At 53.7% G+C, this 15,256-nt stretch overlaps 1 protein-coding gene across 2 annotated transcripts in view; it reads left to right on the top strand.

The window, feature by feature from the left end:
• Positions 1-1,298: 1,298 nt before the first annotated feature.
• Positions 1,299-15,256, top strand: part of mybpc2a (myosin binding protein Ca) — a 44,928-nt gene continuing 30,970 nt past the window's right edge. The window contains exons 1-2 of one of the 2 annotated variants that reach the window (XM_088646243.1): positions 1,299-1,415; positions 14,508-14,546. In XM_088646243.1, the coding sequence (XP_088502369.1) occupies positions 1,394-1,415; positions 14,508-14,546 (61 nt within the window). In that variant the 5' untranslated portion in view covers positions 1,299-1,393. The remainder of the gene's footprint in view (positions 1,416-14,507; positions 14,547-15,256) is intronic. The other variant, XM_088646242.1, reaches the window with a different exon arrangement.

Here is a 15,256-nt window from a genome sequence, read left to right as displayed (position 1 = left end):
ACTGAGAGAGAGAGGGGTTAATACACACACACTGACTGGACACTCCAGTACATTAACACTGCACTGAGAGAGAGAGGGGTTCATACAGACACACTGACTGGACACTCCAGTACATTAACACTGCACTGAGAGAGAGAGGGGTTCATACAGACACACTGACTGGACACTCCAGTACATTAACACTGCACTGAGAGAGAGAGGGGTTAATACACACACTGACTGGACACTCCAGTACATGAACACTGCACTGAGAGAGAGAGAGGGGTTAATACAGACACACTGACTGGACACTCCAGTACATTAACACTGCACTGAGAGAGAGAGGGGTTAATACAGACACCCTGACTGGACACTCCAGTACATTAACACTGCACTGAGAGAGAGAGGGGTTAATACACACACACTGACTGGACACTCCAGTACATGAACACTGCACTGAGAGAGAGAGAGAGGGGTTAATACAGACACACTGACTGGACACTCCAGTACATGAACACTGCACTGAGAGAGAGAGGGGTTCATACAGACACACTGACTGGACACTCCAGTACATTAACACTGCACTGAGAGAGAGAGGGGTTAATACAGACACACTGACTGGACACTCCAGTACATGAACACTGCACTGAGAGAGAGAGGGGTTAATACACACACACTGACTGGACACTCCAGTACATTAACACTGCACTGAGAGAGAGAGGGGTTCATACAGACACACTGACTGGACACTCCAGTACATTAACACTGCACTGAGAGAGAGGGGTTCATACAGACACACTGACTGGACACTCCAGTACATTAACACTGCACTGAGAGAGAGAGGGGTTCATACAGACACACTGACTGGACACTCCAGTACATTAACACTGCACTGAGAGAGAGGGGTTCATACAGACACACTGACTGGACACTCCAGTACATTAACACTGCACTGAGAGAGAGAGGGGTTCATACAGACACACTGACTGGACACTCCAGTACATTAACACTGCACTGAGAGAGAGAGGGGTTAATACAGACACACTGACTGGACACTCCAGTACATGAACACTGCACTGAGAGAGAGAGGGGTTAATACACACACACTGACTGGACACTCCAGTACATGAACACTGCACTGAGAGAGAGAGAGGGGTTCATACACACACACTGACTGGACACTCCAGAGTTAGATACAGTAGATCACTCTTTCAGTAGATAACCAGGTGTCCTCACTAGTTAACCTAAGCACCCTCCTCCCTCCTCAGAGACCCAGGGTCTCAAGTGACAGCCCCCCTTGCCCCCTCTCTCCCGGGGAGTCTTGAGTGCCAGGAGGGACAGAATTAAACGAGGGCACATTCTTACTCTCAGATCAGAGCCTCGAGGACGGACAGAGAGCAGCCGACGCACAGCCATGCCAGAGCCCAAGAAGCCAGGTAAGAACCGGCCTCCCACCTGAGAGCACACTTACTGTGGCCTCTCACGAGAGCTGGACTTGACCCCCATCAGAACCGACCCCCTACCGACTCTCAGGGCTGGACTAGGCTGACTGGACTGGGAGCTGGATTAGTTCTTTACTGGGAGTATAATCAGACTCCACTGACACTGACAGAGCAGTCTGAGACTCTCCAGGCTGGACTGACTGGACTGGGATCTGGATTAGTTATGAACTGGGATTATAATCAGACTCCACTGACACTGAGAGAGCAGTCTGAGACTCTCCAGTCTGGACTGGACTGACTGGACTGGGATCTGGATTAGTTTTGAACTGGGATTATAATCAGACTCCACTGACACTGACAGAGCAGTCTGAGACTCTCCAGGCTGGACTGGACTGACTGGACTGGGAGCTGGATTAGTTATGAACTGGGATTATAATCGGACTCCACTGACACTGACAGAGCAGTCTGAGACTCTCCAGGCTGGACTGGGCTGACTGGACTGGGAGCTGGATTAGTTATGAAATGGGATTATAATCAGACTCCACTGACACTGACAGAGCAGTCTGAGACTCTCCAGGCTGGACTGGACTGACTGGACTGGAAGCTGGATTAGTTATGAACTGGGATTATAATCAGACTCCACTGACACTGACAAAGCAGTCTGAGACTCTCCAGGCTGGACTGGACTGACTTCAATGTAAATTTTTTTGCACATAAATTGAAGTTTTACTTTGTACATATAGTTATGATTAAACTAGTATCTAGTGTCTCTGCTTAATTGTATTCAAGTCTGTGTGTTACAGTGCCGTATAGATTGGTCAATACACAGGATGGAGATCAATCAGTATATCCTGTGGATCAGTCAGTATAAACTGTGGATCGGTCAGTATGCCCTGTGGATCAGAAATTGGTCAGTAAACTGTGTGGATCGGTCAGTACACAGGCTGTGGATCGGTCAGTACGCTGTGTGGATCGGTCAGTATGTGCTGTGAATCGGTCAGTACGCTGTGTGGATCGGTCAGTACGCTGTGTGGATCGTCAGTATGTGCTGTGGATCGGTCAGTACACTGTGTGGATCGGTCAGTACACTGTGTGAATCGGTCAGTATGTGCTGTGGATCGGTCAGTACACTGTGTGGATCGGTCAGTATGTGCTGTGGATCGGTCAGTACACTGTGTGAATCGGTCAGTACACAGGCTGTGGACGGTCAGTACACTGTGTGGATCGGTCAGTACGCTGTGTGGATCGGTCAGTACACTGTGTGGATCGGTCAGTACGCTGTGTGGATCGGTCAGTACACAGGCTGTGGACGGTCAGTACACTGTGTGGATCGGTCAGTATGTGCTGTGGATCGGTCAGGACGCTGTGTGGATCGGTCAGTACGCTGTGTGAATCGGTCAGTACACAGGCTGTGGACGGTCAGTATGTGCTGTGGATCGGTCAGTACACTGTGTGGATCGGTCAGTATGTGCTGTGGATCGGTCAGTACGCTGTGTGGATCGGTCAGTATGTGCTGTGGATCGGTCAGTACGCTGTGTGGATCGGTCAGGACGCTGTGTGGATCGGTCAGTACACTGTGTGAATCGGTCAGTACGCTGTGTGGATCGGTCAGTACACAGGCTGTGGACGGTCAGTACACTGTGTGGATCGGTCAGTACGCTGTGTGGATCGGTCAGTACACTGTGTGGATCGGTCAGTACACAGGCTGTGGACGATCAGTACGCTGTGTGGATCGGTCAGTACGCTGTGTGGATCGGTCAGTATGTGCTGTGGATCGGTCAATTTGTGCTGTGGATCGGTCAGTATGTGCTTTGGATCGGTCAGTACACTGTGTGAATCGGTCAGTACACAGGCTGTGGACGGTCAGTACGCTGTGTGGATCGGTCAGTACGCTGTGTGGATCGGTCAGGACGTGCTGTGGACGGTCAGGACGTGCTGTGGATCGGTCAGTACGTGCTGTGGACGGTCAGGACGTGCTGTGGATCGGTCAGTACGTGCTGTGGACGGTCAGTACGTGCTGTGGATCGGTCAGTACGTGCTGTGGACGGTCAGGACGCAGGACGTGGCTCTCTCAGTATGCAGTATTTGCAGGAGCTGGTGTAGGCAGGATGTTGAATTTCTGGCTGTCCTTGGTGTGACTCTCACATGATCTGGCTGTAAAACCTGAGAAGAGAGTGGCAGGAGGAGGAGGAGGAGGGAGAAATGTTGAAGGAGCTGCTCTGCCAAGTTCTGAGCTCACACCTGCTTTCCCACCTCTGCCTCTCCTTCTCTCCATCTCTCCCCCTCTCCCTCTCTCCCTCTCTCAGTTCAACTCAACAAACTCTACTGGCATAATCTATAAATTACAGTGTTGCCAAAGCAGATAGTCAACAAAATATTTACTAACATTTACAGCAGAAACACACAAAACATGACACATTATTGAGAGACAGACTCTCAGGCTGGGACAGGAGATCACACACTGTATTATTATTATTGAGAGACAGGCTCACTGTCTGTTCCTCAGGCTGGGACAGGAGATCACACACTGTATTATTATTGAGAGACAGGCTCACTGTCTGTTCCTCAGGCTGGGACAGGAGATCACACACTGTATTATTATTATTGGGAGACAGGCTCACTGTCTGTTCCTCAGGCTGGGACAGGAGATCACACACTGTATTATTATTATTGAGAGACAGGCTCACTGTCTGTTCCTCAGGCTGGGACAGGAGATCACACACTGTATTATTATTATTGAGAGACAGGCTCACTGTCTGTTCCTCAGGCTGGGACAGGAGATCACACTGTATTATTATTATTGTGAGACAGGCTCACTGTCTGTTCCTCAGGCTGGGACAGGAGATCACACTGTATTATTATTACTGAGAGACAGGCTCACTGTCTGTTCCTCAGGCTGGGACAGGAGATCACACACTGTATTATTATTATTGAGAGACAGGCTCACTGTCTGTTCCCCAGGCTGGGACAGGAGATCACACACTGTATTATTATTATTGAGAGACAGGCTCACTGTCTGTTCCTCAGGCTGGGACAGGAGATCACACACTGTATTATTATTATTGAGAGACCGGCTCACTGTCTGTTCCTCAGGCTGGGACAGGAGATCACACACTGTATTATTATTACTGAGAGACAGGCTCACTGTCTGTTCCTCAGGCTGGGACAGGAGATCACACACTGTATTATTATTATTGAGAGACAGGCTCACTGTCTGTTCCTCAGGCTGGGACAGGAGATCACACACTGGGCTACCAGTTCAACTGAGTTCCCTCCTCCTTCTCCCAGTAGGACTGGGACTTGTGATTCTGGCAGGTGTAGGAATTCTGGGATTTGATTTGTACATTTGGGGAAGAATGTTTCTCTAATCCCAGAGTATCTGACACAGTGCAGTAGGAAGTGCACCTCTGTCTCTATTTCTCCCCGCTGGCAGTGGGAGCACAGCCTGTCCTCTCTGGGCAGCCAGGTCTGCATGTGTCCAGTGTGTGTGTCCAGGCTGTGGTCACTGAGCCTGTCCTCTCTGGACAGCCAGGTCTGTCTGTGTCCAGTGTGTGTGTCCAGGCTGTGGTCACTGAGCCTGTCCTCTCTGGACAGACAGGTCTGCCTGTGTCCAGTGTGTGTGTCCAGGCTGTGGTCACTGAGCCTGTCCTCTCTGGACAGCCAGGTCTGCCTGTGTCCAGTGTGTGTGTCCAGGCTGTGGTCACTGAGCCTGTCCTCTCTGGACAGCCAGGTCTGCCTGTGTCCAGTGTGTGTGTCCAGGCTGTGGTCACTGAGAGGAAGAGGAAGTGTGGGGAGGAGGCGAGAGAGAGGTCTCAGGACGTTACAGAGACGCGCCCCGAGATCCGGCCAGAGAAACGGAATGGTAGTCAGTCACTCGGCAGTCGAGCAGGAAGGAAAAGAAAGTAAAAGAGATAGATTATATACTCATTCCCAAATCCTTCTTCTTTCCAAATCCCTCTTCCTCTTTCTCTAATCCTTCTCCTGCTTGTCCCGAAATTCCTCTCCCTCCGTCCCTAATCCCTCCCCGTCTCTCTCCGACACGTTCCTTGTTCCCATTCCACACTGTCCCGGCACTCCCAGAATTCCCCTCTCCTCTGCTCCGGACTTGACCGTTCTGGGGTCCGAGGTCAGAGGTCAGAGGCATCTGACCTAAGGGAGCGCTCCCTGTCTCGTGTGCGCCACGCCCACAGAGGGAAGAGATCTCTCTCCTGCTGCTGGGAACTGGAGCGCTGGACTGGACTGGACTGGACTCCAGTACAGGACCACACCGCACCGCCCTGTGCTGTCGTACACTGTGTTGAACTGGAACTTTATTGTATTAGAGGGGACTGCAGTACTGTATACTGGAAAGGATACCCCTCTCTCTCAGTGCAGTGTTAATGTACTGGAGTGTCCAGTCAGTGTGTCTGTATGAACCCCTCTCTCTCTCAGTGCAGTGTTAATGTACTGGAGTGTCCAGTCAGTGTGTCTGTATGAACCCCTCTCTCTCTCAGTGCAGTGTTAATGTACTGGAGTGTCCAGTCAGTGTGTCTGTATGACCCCCTCTCTCTCTCAGTGCAGTGTTAATGTACTGGAGTGTCCAGTCAGTGTGTCTGTATTAACCCCTCTCTCTCTCAGTGCAGTGTTAATGTACTGGAGTGTCCAGTCAGTGTGTCTGTATTAACCCCTCTCTCTCTCTCAGTGCAGTGTTAATGTACTGGAGTGTCCAGTCAGTGTGTGTGTATGAACCCCTCTCTCTCTCAGTGCAGTGTTAATGTACTGGAGTGTCCAGTCAGTGTGTCTGTATTAACCCCTCTCTCTCAGTGCAGTGTTAATGTACTGGAGTGTCCAGTCAGTGTGTCTGTATTAACCCCTCTCTCTCAGTGCAGTGTTAATGTACTGGAGTGTCCAGTCAGTGTGTGTGTATTAACCCCCCTCTCTCTCAGTGCAGTGTTAATGTACTGGAGTGTGCAGTCAGTCTCACAGTTTGGTTGTCAGTATACAGTTATAATCCGGGGTCTCGCGTGCGGACAGTTATAATTATATAAGGCTCTGAAATGTGCTATCCCATCGCTATCAGATCGCCCCGAGCAGCTTATGAAAATACTGGGGGATTAGCGTTTTATTTTCTCAAACTCCAACTCGATACATCCTGCCCTATATATCCCGCCTGCCCTCGTCGTGCAAGGCGATCCGCCGGAGTCCGGTTACCGCTACCCCAAATTAATCAGATCTCATCGCCCAGGAATTCCCGTCTGGAGGAGCAGAGCCCTTCCCTGCTCCGGGGCTCGGGTCGGGAAACACAAAGGGCCCAGCCGGTCGTGTGAGCCGATATCCGAACCCACCCCGCCTCCCGAAAACCGCCCCCCTCCCCCCCCCCCCCCCCCGGGGTAAAGGTGAAAGGTCAAGGGTCGGAGGGGGAAGAGCGCGGTTCCGAAGGCGCTGGCCAGAGGCCACGAGGAAGTGAGCCTTGAGCGGACCTGAACCAGGCGTTCAGTGTCCTCGACAGGGCACCTGCCAGGGACCGGTTGATACGCACCAGAGGACACAGGCGAACTGCCCTGGGAGCTGGGGAATGAAGGCACGGGCACTTCTGTACACAGAGGGGGGTGGGGGTGGGGAGCAAGCTGCCCAGCCATGTTGTTGAAGCCGAGACCCTGACCTCTCTCAGGACGCTTCCCGAGAGGAGGGCACTGGTCAATAGTTAGGTGGGCTCAACGCCATCGAGCCATCCAACTCTCCTTATAACACAGACACGTTCAGAATGAATCCATCCACTTTCTCACCCCTTTGTCCAGTGCAGGGTCACTGGCTGGCTTTCTGGGGGCTGTCTAGGGCTGTACAGGCAGGGGACACCATGGATGGGACGCCCGTCCCTCACAGGACACACACACACACACACACACACACACACACACACACACACACACACACACACACACAGACACACACACACACCAGGGCCACTCCCACACAGGACACACACACAGACACACACAGAGACACACACACACTCACACTGGGCCAGTCCATCACAGGACACACACAGACACACCAGGGCCAGTCCATCACAGGACACACACAGACACACACAGACACACCAGGGCCAGTCCATCACAGGACACACACAGACACACCAGGGCCAGTCCATCACAGGACACACACAGACACACACAGACACACCAGGGCCAGTCCCTCACAGGACACACACAGACACACCAGGGCCAGTCCATCACAGGACACACACAGACACACCAGGGCCAGTCCATCACAGGACACACACAGACACACCAGGGCCAGTCCATCACAGGACACACACACACACACTCACACCAGGGCCAGTCCCTCACAGGACACACACTCACACACTCACACATTCACACCAGGGCCAGTCCCTCACAGGACACACACACACACACTCACACATTCACACCAGGGCCAGTCCCTCACAGGACACACACACACACACACACACACACACTCACACTCACACCAGGGCCAGTCCCTCTCAGGACACACACACACACACTCACACATTCACACCAGGGCCAGTCCCTCACAGGACACACACACTCACACTCACAGCAGGGGCAGTTTTCCCAGAAGTCAGTGAAACCCTGATTATGTCAATGGACCGGAACAGCCACATGAACGCGGCCCGTTTTCCCTGAGGGACTGCCGGGGCTCGGCTCTGACCGGTCTGGGCCCGACTGGGTCCGGGAGTGTCTAGGGAGTCGCAGTCAATGGAAAGAGGAGACTCGCCAGGGGAGGGTGACATTTACTACACATGGGGCAGCGACCCGAAATAGCCTGCTCTCTGCTATGTGCTGTCACAGCACACAGGGGCTGTTTCTAAACCCGGCCTCCGGGCTCTCCCACCCTGCTGCGGGACCGGAGACTCCTGCAGAAGCCTCCAGACACAGCTGGGTGAGCTCCTCCAGTCAGGACAGGAGGCTCTTCTGTACACAGAGGGGGGTGGGGGTGTGGAACAGGCTGCCCAGCCCTGTGGTTGAGGCCAATACGCTGGCTTCTCTCCAGACACAGCTGGGTGAGCTCCCCCAGTCAGGACAGGAGGCTCTACTGTACACAGAGAGGGGTGGGGGTGGGGAACAGGCTGCCCAGCCCTGTGGTTGAGGCCGATACCCTGGCTTCTCTCCAGACACAGCTGGGTGAGCTCCTCCAGTCAGGACAGGAGGCTCTACTGTACACCGAGGGGGGTGGGGGTGTGGAACAAGCTCCCCAGCTCTGTGGTTGAGGTCGATACCCTGGCTTCTCTCCAGACACAGCTGGGTGAGCTCCTCCAGTCAGGACAGGAGGCTCTACTGTACACAGAGGGGGGTGGGGGTGTGGAACAGGCTGCCCAGCCCTGTGGTTGATGCCGATACCCTGGCTTCTCTCCAGACACAGCTGGGTGAGCTCCTCCAGTCAGGACAGGAGGCTCTACTGTACACCGAGGGGGGTGGGGGTGTGGAACAAGCTCCCCAGCTCTGTGGTTGAGGTCGATACCCTGGCTTCTCTCCAGACACAGCTGGGTGAGCTCCTCCAGTCAGGACAGGAGGCTCTACTGTACACAGAGGGGGGTGGGGGTGTGGAACAGGCTGCCCAGCCCTGTGGTTGATGCCGATACCCTGGCTTCTCTCCAGACACAGCTGGGTGAGCTCCCCCAGTCAGGACAGGAGGCTCTACTGTACATAGAGGGGGGTGGGGGTGGGGAACAAGCTGCCCAGCCCTGTGGTTGATGCCGATACCCTGGCTTCTCTCCAGACACAGCTGGGTGAGCTCCTGGTGATTGATGATTTCACAGACAGACAGACAGACTGACTGACAGAAACACAGACAGACAGACTGACTGATGGGGAGACAGACAGACAGACTGACTGATGTTGAGACAGCTCCTCAGGATCTTCAGACAGACACTGCTGCTGAAGACCCCTGGGCTGGCTCGGCCCACTGGACACTGGACAGACCGGTCAGCGGAATTCAGCACCTGGATTGAACTAATCCAGTCTCCTACTGCACCAACACTGAACACTGAAGGAGTGCTTCTGCGCCCAGCTAAATACTGCAGGTGCTCGCAGGGACATTTTCTGACCACTTTATCCAGTACAAGATCAGGGGAGGAGGCTGGGGTCTATCCCAGTGAGCAACAGGCACAAGGTGGGGTACGCCCTGGACAGGACACCAGTCCATCACAGGAGACACACACACTCACACACCCTGGACAGGACACCAGTCCATCACAGGAGACACACACACTCACACACCCTGGACAGGACACCAGTCCATCACAGGACACACACACTCACACACCCTGGACAGGACACCAGTCCATGACAGGACACACACTCACACACCCTGGACAGGACACCAGTCCATCACAGGACACACACACTCACACACCCTGGACAGGACACCAGTCCATCACAGGACACACACTCACACACCCTGGACAGGACACCAGTCCATCACAGGACACACACACTCACACACCCTGGACAGGACACCAGTCCATCACAGGACACACACTCACACACCCTGGACAGGACACCAGTCCATCACAGGACACACACACACACACACCCTGGACAGGACGCCAGTCCATCACAGGACACACACACTCACGCCAGAGCCAGTCCATCACAGGACACACAGACACACACACACAGTCCACACAGACAGCCCCCCGGCGCTGCGAGTCAGTGTCTCTGTGGTGTCCAGCTGATTTATCTCCCTGTATTTTTGGCAGCGGTGTCGCGCAGGGGGGCTCCCAGTCAGGCCCCCAACAGGTGCGGCGCTACGGGCAGGACAGCTCCGGTGTCAGAGTCACCATTACCTCCCCCCTGTGGCCACAGGGCCAGGGAGAGACAGACAGGCAGGCAGGGGGAGAGACAGACAGGAGGAGAGACAGACAGGCAGGCAGACAGGCAGGCAGGGGAAGAGACAGACAGGAGGAGAGACAGAGAGAGAGATAGACGGGCAGGAGAGACAGACAGGCAGGAGGAGAGACAGACAGGAGGAGAGACAGACAGACAGGCAGGAGGAGAGACAGACAGGAGGAGAGACAGAGAGACAGATAGACGGGCAGGAGGAGAGACAGACAGGCAGGCAGGAGTAGAGACAGATGGGCAGCTAGAGAGACAGGCAGGCAGGAAGAGAGACAGACAGGCAGGAGGAGAGACAGACAGGCAGGCAGGAGGAGAGACAGACAGAGAGACAGACAGACAGGCAGGAGGAGAGACAGACAGGAGGAGAGACAGGCAGACAGACCTATTCATCCACCTGTGGTTACAGGTGAGGTATAATCCTGGAGATCAGTGACACAGAGACAGAGGCTGAGAGAGAGATCTGGATACAGAGAGAGAGGCAGAGAGAGACAGGGAGAAACAGACACAGATGATCTGCAGTCTGGAATATTCTGACAGAGAGCTAGGAAGAGAGAGATATAGATACAGAGACAGAGAGTGAGATAGAGATAGAGATAAACAGAGACAGTGATAGAGGGATGAGTGCAGACAAAGACAGAAAGCCGGATGAATTGAAAACCGTCCCCTGTTGAAATGCACTTCAGTATTATACTCAGATGCAAGAGTTCTTGGCACAATTTTGACTGCAGAAATTTCACCCCCCCAGAGAGGAACACCAAACACCTCCCTGCTCTTAGAATTCTGTCCCTCCTCCCCTTCACCTCTCTCTCCTCATCGTCTCCAGAACTACCCCCCCTGGGCTGCTGTCCCCACCCACTCATGATTACAGACACTGCTGCTGGACTCGGGGGTCTATTTATAACCCACACAGGCCGAACAGGAGTGCTGACAGCCCCCTGTTTCTCTTTGACACTGATCCTCTGTGGATTCTACTAAGTGAATATGACCCCAAAGACTGACCTCTGATTCCACACCCCACTGCTGAAACACTGCAGCACTGACTCTGAGCCCTGATTCCACACCCCACTGCTGAAACACTGCAGCACTGACTCTGACCCCTGATTCCACACCCCACTGCTGAAACACTGCAGCACTGACTCTGACCCCTGATTCCACACCCCACTGCTGAAACACTGCAGCACTGACTCTGACCCCTGATTCCACACCCCACTGCTGAAACACTGCAGCACTGACTCTGACCCCTGATTCCACACCCCACTGCTGAAACACTGCAGCACTGACTCTGACCCCTGATTCCACACCCCACTGCTGAAACACTGCAGCACTGACTCTGACCCCTGATTCCACACCCCACTGCTGAAACACTGCAGCACTGACTCTGACCCCTGATTCCACACCCCACTGCTGAAACACTGCAGCACTGACTCTGACCCCTGATTCCACACCCCACTGCTGAAACACTGCAGCACTGACTCTGACCCCTGATTCCACACCCCACTGCTGAAACACTGCAGCACTGACTCTGACCCCTGATTCCACACTGCTGAAACACTGCAGCACTGACTCTGACCCCTGATTCCACACCCCACTGCTGAAACACTGCAGCACTGACTCTGACCCCTGATTCCACACCCCACTGCTGAAACACTGCAGCACTGACTCTGACCCCTGATTCCACACCCCACTGCTGAAACACTGCAGCACTGACTCTGACCCCTGATTCCACACCCCACTGCTGAAACACTGCAGCACTGACTCTGACCCCTGATTCCACACTGCTGAAACACTGCAGCACTGACTCTGACCCCTGATTCCACACCCCACTGCTGAAACACTGCAGCACTGACTCTGACCCCTGATTCCACACTGCTGAAACACTGCAGCACTGACTCTGACCCCTGATTCCACACCCCACTGCTGAAACACTGCAGCACTGACTCTGACCCCTGATTCCACACCCCACTGCTGAAACACTGCAGCACTGACTCTGACCCCTGATTCCACACCCCACTGCTGAAACACTGCAGCACTGACTCTGACCCCTGATTCCACACCCCACTGCTGAAACACTGCAGCACTGACTCTGACCCCTGATTCCACACTGCTGAAACACTGCAGCACTGACTCTGACCCCTGATTCCACACCCCACTGCTGAAACACTGCAGCACTGACTCTGACCCCTGATTCCACACCCCACTGCTGAAACACTGCAGCACTGACTCTGACCCCTGATTCCACACCCCACTGCTGAAACACTGCAGCACTGACTCTGACCCCTGATTCCACACCCCACTGCTGAAACACTGCAGCACTGACTCTGACCCCTGATTCCACACCCCACTGCTGAAACACTGCAGCACTGACTCTGACCTCTGATTCCACACCCCACTGCTGAAACACTGCAGCACTGACTCTGACCTCTGATTCCACACTGCTGAAACACTGCAGCACTGACTCTGACCCCTGATTCCACACCCCACTGCTGAAACACTGCAGCACTGACTCTGACCCCTGATTCCACACCCCACTGCTGAAACACTGCAGCACTGACTGACCCCTGATTCCACACCCCACTGCTGAAACACTGCAGTACTGACTCTGACCCCTGATTCCACACCCCACTGCTGAAACACTGCAGCACTGACTCTGACCCCTGATTCCACACCCCACTGCTGAAACACTGCAGCACTGACTCTGAGCCCTGATTCCACACCCCACTGCTGAAACACTGCAGCACTGACTCTGACCCCTGATTCCACACCCCACTGCTGAAACACTGCAGCACTGACTCTGACCCCTGATTCCACACCCCACTGCTGAAACACTGCAGCACTGACTCTGACCCCTGATTCCACACTGCTGAAACACTGCAGCACTGACTCTGACCCCTGATTCCATGTGTCTGTGTGTGGGGCTTGTGCAACAGCTGACACAACTGCACCCCCAGTGGCTGTGGCAGGTATTGCCCTAGCGAAGATCTTTGTGTTCAGCTGTGGCCACAGAGAGCAGGGTAGCAGGGCCTTGTGCAGACTAATGCCGTGTTGCTGTGAGACGAGAGAGAGGGAGTGTGGGAATGAAAGAGAGATCCTGTCATGCGAGACAGTGATGACAGGCAGGAGCCCGACAGAATGAGGGAGAGGGGCAGGGAGAGAGAAGAGGATGGAAGGAGAGACCAGAAAAATGAATTCTCCGCTCCAGGTGTGACAGTGCAGTCAGTCAGACTCCCAGTGCACAGTGGTCTGATCCGCTCCAGGTGTGACAATGCTGTCAGTCAGACTCCCAGTGCACAGTGGTCTGATCCGCTCCAGGTGTGACAGTGCTGTCAGTCACACTCCCAGTGCACAGCAGTCTGATCTGCTCCAGGTGTGACAGTGCTGTCAGACTCCCAGTGCACAGCAGTATGATCCGCTCCAGGTGTGACAGTGCAGTCAGTCAGACTCCCAGTGCGCAGCAGTCTGATCCGCTCCAGGTGTGACAGTGCTGTCAGACTCCCAGTGCACAGCAGTATGATCCGCTCCAGGTGTGACAGTGCAGTCAGTCAGACTCCCAGTGCACAGCAGTATGGTCCACTCCAGGTGTGACAGTGCTGTTAGTCAGACTCCCAGTGCGCAGCAGTCTGATCCGCTCCAGGTGTGACAGTGCAGTCAGTCAGGCTCCCAGTGCGCAGCAGTATGATCCGCTCCAGGTGTGACAGTGCTGTTAGTCAGACTCCCAGTGCACAGCAGTATGATCCACTCCAGGTGTGACAGTGCTGTTAGTCAGACTCCCAGTGCGCAGCAGTCTGATCCGCTCCAGGTGTGACAGTGCAGTCAGTCAGGTTCCCAGTGCGCAGCAGTCTGATCCGCTCCAGGTGTGACAGTGCAGTCAGTCAGACCCCCAGTGCTCAGCAGTCTGATCCGCTCCAGGTGTGACAGTGCAGTCAGTCAGACTCCCAGTGCGCAGCAGTCTGATCCGCTCCAGGTGTGACAGTGCAGTCAGTCAGACTCCCAGTGCGCAGCAGTCTGATCCGCTCCAGGTGTGACAGTGCAGTCAGTCAGACTCCCAGTGCGCAGCAGTCTGATCCGCTCCAGGTGTGACAGTGCAGTCAGTCAGACTCCCAGTGCGCAGCAGTCTGATCCGCTCCAGGTTTTATTGTGTTGACAATCAGAGTCATACTCCACAGCAGTGTTCTCCACTCCACTGCATAGCAGTCATTAACTATGTGCCCTCTTCCTCTTTCAGCAGTCAAGAAGGACAAGAAGGCAGCAGCTCCCCCTGCTGGTGAGTGAGTCTGTCTCCCAGTAATTACTTCTATTAATTAATAATAATTTACTTCTATTTTTTGTTTTGTTTAATGTAAATATCATTACTTTCATTTGCTTTGGCAACACTGATTGTACCCATCGGTCATGCTAATAAAGCACCTGGAATTTAATTGAATTGAGTTCAACTGTCTGTGTGTGTGTGTGAGGGTCACTGTATCAGTGTGCAGATCAGTGCTGTTGGAGTTTCACTGTCTGTGTGTGTGTGTGAGGGTCACTGTATCAGTGTGCAGATCAGTGCTGCTGGAGTTTCACTGTCTGTGTGTGTGAGGGTCACTGTATCAGTGTGCAGATCAGTGCTGTTGGAGTTTCACTGTCTGTGTGTGTGTGTGAGGGTCACTGTATCAGTGTGCAGATCAGTGCTGCTGGAGTTTCACTGTCTGTGTGTGTGTGTGAGGGTCACTGTATCAGTGTGCAGATCAGTGCTGCTGGAGTTTCACTGTTTGTGTGTGTGTGTGAGGGTCACTGTATCAGTGTGCAGATCAGTGCTGCTGGAGTTTCACTGTCTGTGTGTGTGTGTGAGGGTGACTGTATCAGTGTGCAGATCAGTGCTGCTGGAGTTTCACTGTCTGTGTGTGTGAGGGTCACTGTATCAGTGTGCAGATCAGTGCTGTTGGAGTTTCACTGTCTGTGTGTGTGAGGGTCACTGTATCAGTGTGCAGATCAGTG

Source organism: Lepisosteus platostomus, chromosome 9 (genome assembly GCF_059453375.1).
Source record: "Lepisosteus platostomus isolate fLepPlt1 chromosome 9, fLepPlt1.hap1, whole genome shotgun sequence".
Lineage (NCBI taxonomy): Eukaryota > Metazoa > Chordata > Actinopteri > Semionotiformes > Lepisosteidae > Lepisosteus > Lepisosteus platostomus.
This window is presented reverse-complemented; position numbering and strand designations above follow the sequence as displayed.